The sequence below is a fragment of the Lathyrus oleraceus genome, chromosome 3 (genome assembly GCF_024323335.1).
Source record: "Lathyrus oleraceus cultivar Zhongwan6 chromosome 3, CAAS_Psat_ZW6_1.0, whole genome shotgun sequence".
Taxonomy (NCBI): domain Eukaryota; kingdom Viridiplantae; phylum Streptophyta; class Magnoliopsida; order Fabales; family Fabaceae; genus Lathyrus; species Lathyrus oleraceus.
Genome location: NC_066581.1, coordinates 92,166,805 through 92,174,767, shown reverse-complemented (window position 1 = coordinate 92,174,767; position 7,963 = coordinate 92,166,805). Strand labels below are relative to the sequence as shown.

The 7,963-nt window shown below is 39.1% G+C and overlaps 1 protein-coding gene across 1 annotated transcript; it reads left to right on the top strand.

Moving 5' to 3' along the window:
• Positions 1–6,048: 6,048 nt before the first annotated feature.
• On the top strand, positions 6,049–7,734 carry LOC127129853 (uncharacterized). The gene is made up of 2 exons (XM_051058968.1): positions 6,049–6,577; positions 6,680–7,734. The coding sequence occupies exons 1-2, from the start codon at positions 6,049–6,051 to the stop codon at positions 7,732–7,734; spliced, it is 1,584 nt and encodes a 527-aa protein (XP_050914925.1).
• The last annotated feature ends 229 nt before the right edge of the window (positions 7,735–7,963 follow it).

Genomic DNA, 7,963 nt, shown 5'->3' with positions numbered 1-7,963 from the left:
AAAAATGCATGAAATTTACATGGAAATAAACCTCATCCAGTCAAGAATCATCACAAAAATTGGCAAGAATTTATTTTACATTATGTGCATTTCATGAATCAAATGGTGCAAGGTGTCAAAATGTAACACATGTGAAAGAACCTTAGGTCAAACCAAAAATATACCATGCACAACTTTGACCAATAGGTCAAAAAAATTCTACACTCAACAACAAAGTCAACACAACAATTCTCACAATTTTCTGATTTTCCTACTATTTTTTATGAATTATTTAATGTGTTAATGATTTTTTGTGAATTAAATTAATTAATTAAAACTTGACAATGGCAGTATTGTAATTTCTGGCGCGGTGGAGGGAAACACAGAATTTGAATTTTCAAACAGAAATTTGGATTAAACAGCGTTTCGCGCAAAAGCTCATCGTCTCTTTCCCCAGAATTTACCAGAAACGGCGCGAATTCGAAGAACATCATTTCTTCACCAAAACATGCAAACGGATAGCCGTTAGACTCGTCTCAACTCCTACAATCCAAATATCAACTTATCTAAACCTAATTGTTCCTAAATCGAGCGGATCGAAGAGATTAGGGTTTGTGTTCATAACTTCAAATTGCGATTTCTCCTCCTATGGTCCATCATTTGCTAAGCTACAACTATCATCGTGCTCTACGTGACAAGCTCTTTCAAACGCATATGATTATTGAGCAAATGGTGATGATCGATTTCTGGACATACCTGGAAATTGCAGAATCGTGAAGGTGTTCTTCACGTGTTTTGATCTCGAACAGTTGCGCAACAGGCTTCAAGAAGTTGAGTTCCAAGCTCAGGTTCAATTGTTTCCACTCCTAGCATGAGAATTCTTGATTTACCATTGGAGCACCTTCCTATGACAGCCACGATTCAAGTCTTTTCCACCTTCAATCTCCACAAACAGTTTGAGACGATGATTATTGGAGTTGAATGCAAAAGAGATTTCGAAGTTTGGTTGAGAATTGAGGAAGATTGAAGGATTTGAGGGTTTGGAGTTCTTGATGAAATTTTGAGAGAATGAGAGGTTTTTGAGATCCAATCTTGGAGTGTGGGAATTCTGTTATGTTTAACATGTGATTAAGCTTATATATGTGAGCTTAATCCATCTCTTAAGTGTGTAATTAACCAAAGGCATTTGCTAAGTGAAATGGTAATTCTTCAAATGAGGGCAAAAGTGGAATTTCACTATGCCAACTCAATGACACCTGTTGACAGCTCATGCAAACTCTAAATACCATGTGTAATCCATTGCCACTGGTTTCAACTTCATTGGATGAGTATTTTGTAATTTCACATGTGTATGCCATTTTGTCAATTTTACATTTTCACTTTTCAAACCAAATCCCAAACCATGAGGCCTATGCATGAAATGATGATTCCAACACATTCCAAATGCCATTTAGGAGGTGTAGCAAAAAGTCCCATCTCAAAATTGCAATTATTTTGACAGTTGGACAATTTTGCCCCTGATCCAATTTAACAGTCCAGTTGAAAAGTGACTTTTTGCCTTGGCCACTTTTGGGAAAATCCAATTATGCACCATGAAAGTACATGTCAAATGGAGTTTGTGCATATAAAGAACTTGCAATTTGGACAAAGTATGTGGAAATTATGGCCTCCTGATTACGGGTCATTTTTGAACTTCACTGAGCCCTAATTTCCAAACCATACATTGGGTTTTCAAGTTCTTGGACTTTTTGGAAATGTGAGAACAAGATCTACAACTTTCATGTTGAACAATTTTTCATTTGAAGCTTCCTTGGACACGTGGCTTTGAGGTCAAAAACTTTCCATTTTTGGAAACTTCAATTACAAGACACTTTCTATTTTTGGCAGTTTTGGTCCTGACTTGATTTTCTTCATTCTTAGGCTTTGCAATGTCATTTAACACTTGTTCCAACATGAATGAAGTGTATCCAACTCATTTTCACCTCCAAATCCATCAGATCACGTACAGTTGACCACAATTGACTTTTCCACTGATAGATGAATTTGGCAATGCATTGATCAAATTAAGCCCCAATCTCCAACTGAAATGGCTCAAGGGTGAAACCCTAGCCTCAATAAACACAATATAATCACATAATGGACCCCATAACCATCAGAAACCCCATCTCCTGATCCAGCCCTGACTGGCCCAATGCAACTGATTAGGGTTGACCAGTGGTCAAAACCCTGACCTCAAAGAATCTTCTTCAATCTTCTGATGACACCAAACCAAGATGATGATGATGTATCATTGCAAACCAGATGAAAACCAATATCCGTGAGAATCATAAAACCCTAATTCACAGTCCTATCCTCAGATGGCCCATGATCAGTCAATAAACCCTAGGCTTGCACTTTGACTTCCTCATCTTCTGATCAAGACTTGGGAGAATGGCTTGCACAATGTAACCACATGATATGCAATATGCAATGCCTAATGACCTAAAATGATATGTACAATGATAATGCTAGTCCCAAGAGAGGAGGGCAAATTTTGAGGTGTTACACTTCTGCAGTGGACAATGATACATACTTCTGTTTCTTCTTTGCTACTACACCATTTTGAAACCTTGATCACATAGCTGGCTTATGCTGATGAGATTTGCAGTTAGTCCTTTTACTAACAGAACATTACTCAGTTTTGGACTTCCCGGACAATCCAGCTTACCAACACCCTTGATTTCTCCTTTATCTCCATCACCAAATGTCACATACCTGGTGGCATGGGGTTGTAGATCCACCAATAAGTTGCTCATCCCAGTCATATGTCTTGAGTAGCCACTATCAAAATACCAGTCTTGTCTGGTAGATGCCCTTGGAGATGTGTGAGCTAGTTTAGCAACCCATTGTTGTTTTTCAATGGGAATATTGTGCTTAGATGCCTGCTACTTACATCTGACTTGAGGTGTCTGAATAGTAACCCATTTTTGTTTCTTAATGGGGGAATTATGCTTAGATGCCTTATGCTTGGGTCTGACTTGAGTAGTCTGGTTAGGATAACCATACAGCCTGTAGCAGAAAGGTTTTATGTGACCAAATCTACCACAGTAGTGACATCTCCATCTCTGAAATTTCTTCTTCTGATGATTACTCATCCTGGTTCCCTGATGTTGAGACATCGGTTGTGACTTCTGCTTGAGTTTCTGAACTTCAACCTTTGATCTTTTGAGTTCAGTTGAGGATTTCTTAGCAAAGCCTAAACCAGACATGGTTCCTGACTTCTGTCCCACCTTTAGAATCTCTTCCAAGGTGTCAGTTCCTTTATTCAGCATTCTGATGGATTTAGTCATTTGTTCTAGCTTAGATGTCAGCAAAGATATCTCACCATTCAGGCCATCTATGACTGTCAGCTGCTTCTGTTTCTCAGCTTCCAGCTCTTTGATGAGTTTCTTCTGCTTTTCTCCTTGGATACACACTTCAGCACTTTTAACACATAGTTCTTTATATGAAGCAGAAATTTCATCAAGGGTAAGTTCATCTCCACTTGAGTCATCATCAGAGGCACAAACACTGGTCAGAGCAGTGACATGTTTAGCAGATTCTCCTTCAGATTCACTCTCAGAGTCTCCTTCGGACCAGGTGACAGATAGCCCTTTCTTTTGCATCTTGAAGTAGGTGGGGCATTCAGCTTTAATATGACCATAACCTTCACACCCGTGGCACTTGATTCCCTTGCCTTGAGTGACCTTTTCTTCATATTTTGACTTTCTACTGATGTCATATGAAGAGTTCTTGACATTAGGTCTACCCTGTTGATCAACCTTTTTTATGAACTTGTTGAACTATCTTCCAAGCATGGCTATGGCTTCTGAAATGCTTTCATTTCCTCCAATGTTTCCTTCTTCTAAATTCTCTTCAGTATTTGATACAAAAGTTATGCTTTTGTTCTTCTTTTCAGCATCCTCACATAATCCCATTTCAAAGGTTTGGAGAGAACCAATAAGCTCATCAACCTTCATGTTGTTGATATCTTGAGCCTCTTCTATGGCTGTGACTTTCATGGCAAATCTCTTTGGCAATGATCTGAGAATCTTTCTTACAAGTTTCTCTTCAGCCATTTTCTCACCTAAGCCATCAGAGGTGTTGGCAATTTCAAGAATATTCATGTGAAAGTCATGAATAGTCTCATCCTCTTTCATCCTCAGATTTTCAAACTTGGTGGTCAGCATTTGAAGTTTAGACATCTTCACTTTGGAGGTACCTTCATGAGTTACCTTGAGGGTATCCCAAACTTCCTTAGCCAGCTCACAGTGATGCACCAGTCTGAAGATGTTCTTACTTATTCCATTGAACAATGCATTCAAGGCCTTAGAATTTCCAAGGGCTAATGCCTCTTGCTCCTTGTCCCACTCATCTTCAGGAATTTGCACACTGATTCCATCTTCACCTGTCTTCGTTGGATGTTCCCGTCCTTTGTTGACAGCTCTCCAGACCTTGCTATCTAGAGACCTTAAGAAGGCTATCATACGAGGCTTCCAGTCATCATAGTTAGAACCATCCAGCATGGGTGGTCTATTTGAGTATCCTACATCCTTGTCCATGGTACTAGAAAGTAACTTCCCTAGATCTCACCCAGAAATTAACAGGCAGGGTGCCTGCTCTGATGCCAATTGAAATTCTAGTTAACAGACTTTCGATGTCACACGGGATGTTATGACATCCAATTCTGCGCAGACAAGAATTATGCAGAAATTAAAAGTAAGTGCAATAAATAACACACGGTATTGTTTACCCAGTTCGGTGTCACACACAGATCAGAGTTCCTACTCACTCCCCCTCAATCACCTCAGTGATTACAACCTTTAATTAAATTAAAGTTAATGATGATGTTACACTTCAAACAACTCTTGATTGTGCTTAACAGCTTTAATCAAGATACACAACACTCACGCTTAAAAGCTTAGAGTGACATAACACTTACAACTCAATGAACACCCTAGTCCAATGCAATCATCTAGGTGATAATTGCTTGGCTCACAAGATACACCTAATACACGACACACAAAAATACAGCAGTGAAGTACAGTGGAACAATAAAATCTTCACGCTAAAAACCCCTAGTTCTGAATGAAGGATTGCCATCCTTTTATATTGCAGCACTTGGGCCTTGTACTTGTATTTCCTGAAATTAAGGTCACGCAAGTTAACCTAATTTCCACACATTAGGGTACTAACAAATAGGCTATTTGTTAGGTTCATTAATTGTAGCTCAGTTGTTTGTTTCCTGGATTTTAGATCAGCTGTTGACTCCCTGAAGAATAGCCTGAGAAAACTGCTGAAACAGAAAAACTAAACAACCTACAATTTAGCATATGCTGTCAGGAATGAATGTCACAACTTTCAGTTTGACGTCCAACTCATATACCATATGCTAAGTCTGTTTTCTTGAAAACAGACTGTACAAATTGTTGTACTGTCAAAGACCAACCAGTCTATATACTTCAGTACCAGCTTACAGTAACAAATGTCAAAACATCCAATTTGACATTTACACATAGAGCCTTATGCCATGGTATGTTGTCCTCCTGAAGAACAGACTGAGATACATACTGAACTGCAGCAGAAAACCAATTTGCATATTATTCAGTATATGTTGTCAATGATGAATGTCATAACATCCAGTTTGACATTCAGACAGTAGGCCTTGTGCCAGGTCTGTTATTCCCTAAACAGACTGAAATTAAATACTGAGTTATAGCAGACAACTAACTGCTCTAGACCTCAGTACCTGCTATCAGGACTGAATGTTATACCATCTAGTTTGACATTCAGTAAATCCTGTATTAGCTAAACCTGCAACATACTACTCAAGTATGTCATGACATTAGTCAAGACATCAGAGTACAGTTAGATGATCTAACACACAATACAATCAATCAAACATCTCCACAGCATGTCATGACATCAGTCAAGACCTTAGAGTCCAGTTAGTGTTTTAACATAAAATGTAGCCAATCAAACATCTACAATTTTCCTAGTTCTTTGAGGACGCAGAAAGAGTTTGAATTTCAACAGCTCAGGCAGGGAACTATGTCAGTAGCTGTGTATGCTGAGAAGTTCGAAGATATGGCTGAGTATTCTAGACAAGACCCGTACGCACCTGATAGGAGGTGGATGATTGATCAGTTTCTTTTTGGTCTGAGGGGTGAAATTTATCATAGTGTTTCTCAAAGGGAATTCACTTCTTATGCTGAACTATTAAGACAATGTTATGTGGCTGAGAACAGTTTGAAGAAGGTTCAAGAAGAAAGGGATCAGTACAGGAGTGGGCAGAGAGACCAAGGAAGGCCAGGAAGCCAGTTTAGGCCTAGATCTCAGGCTTTCAAGGGAAAACAGGTGCAACATGCAAGACCTAACCAACCTCCTCAATGTCAAGCATGTAAGAAGTGTCATTTTGGAAAATGTGATGTACGTGAAATTAGGTGTTTTACTTGTCAGATAGAGGGGCACATGTCTAGGGAATGCCCTCAGAATAAGAATCAAATGCAGGGGAGGAGTACCAGTCGAGTTTATACCTTAGATGCAAGGAAGGCTAAGAGAAACAATGCCTTAATTGCTGGTATGTGTCTCGTCAATAATCATCCTTGTTTTGTATTATTTAATTATGGGGCGACACACTCTTTTGTATCAATTTAGTGCATGAAGCATCTTGGCTTGCGAGCAATTCCCTTGTCTCCTCCTATGGTGGTTACTACCGCCATGGATGATGTGGTTGAGACACCATTGATTTGTGAAAATTGTTCAATCTCGGTGAATGGTAGAATTTTTCAAATTTATCTTATTTGTTTACTACTTAAGAAGGTTATTGTGGTTTTGGGGATGGATTGGCTTTCCGCCAACTCGGTGTTTATTGGTTGTGAAGAGAAGTTGATTATCATTCCATCTAGTGAAGCTACTCCAAAGGATGTGCTAACTACAATCTTGGAAGGTACGGTTGGCATGGTTAATTTCTTATTTGAGAATGAAAAGTCAGTTCTCTTGGTTCTTATCAAGGAGCCTAGCGATAATCCGAGTGTTACACAAATCCCTATTGTTTGTGAATTTCCGGATGTTTTTCTTGAAGATGTCACCTCTCTTCCTTCTGAAAGGGAAGTGGAATTCTCTATTGATCTGATACCTGGGACGGCTCCAATCTCCGTCTCTCCGTATCGCATCGCGCCACTAGAGTTGAGAGAGTTGACGAATCAATTGGAAGAGTTGTTAACCAAGCATTTTATCAAACCTAGTGTCTCACCATGGGGAGCTCCAGTGTTATTGGTAAAGAAGAAGGACGGTAGTATGCGGTTGTGTATTGATTATCACCAGTTGAATAAAGTTACCAATAAGAACAAGTACCCTCTGATAAGGATAGAAGATTTGTTAGACCAGTGGAAAGGAGCCTGTGTGTTCTCGAAGATTGATTTACGATCGGGCTATCATCAAATAAGAATTAAGAGTTCGGATGTGCCAAAGACCGCATTTAGAACCCGATATGGCCATTATGAGTTCCTTGTAATGCCGTTTGGTGTAACGAATGCCCCAGTTGTTTTATTGGACTATATGAATCGGATATTCCAACTCTACTTGGACCAGTTTGTGGTGATCTTTATTGATGACATTCTTATTTATTCTCGTACTCCTCAAGAGCACGGAGAACACTTAAGGATTGTTCTATCAGTACTGCAAGAGAAACAATTGTTTTCCAAGTTAAGTAAGTGTGAATTTTGGATGAACTAAGTGAGGTTTCTTGGTCATGTAATATCACAAGGAGGAGTATCGGTGGATCCATATAAAGTTGAAGTAGTTATTAATTGGGAAAGACCGAAGAATGCTTCCGAAGTCAGAAGTTTCTTAGGTTTGGCAGGTTACTATAGAAGGTTTATAAAGGGATTTTTACAGGTAGCGTTACCAATGACTAGACTTACTCGAAAGGAATTTTTTTTCAAATGGGATTCGAAATGTGAGA

Excerpts from the sequence above, each read along its gene's own strand:
- LOC127129853 (XM_051058968.1), top strand. The coding sequence starts at position 6,049 with ATGTCAGTAGCTGTGTATGCTGAGAAGTTCGAAGATATGGCTGAGTAT. Across the intron at positions 6,578-6,679 it reads AAACAATGCCTTAATTGCTG|CAATTCCCTTGTCTCCTCCT; the intron begins GTATGTGTCTCG and ends TTGGCTTGCGAG.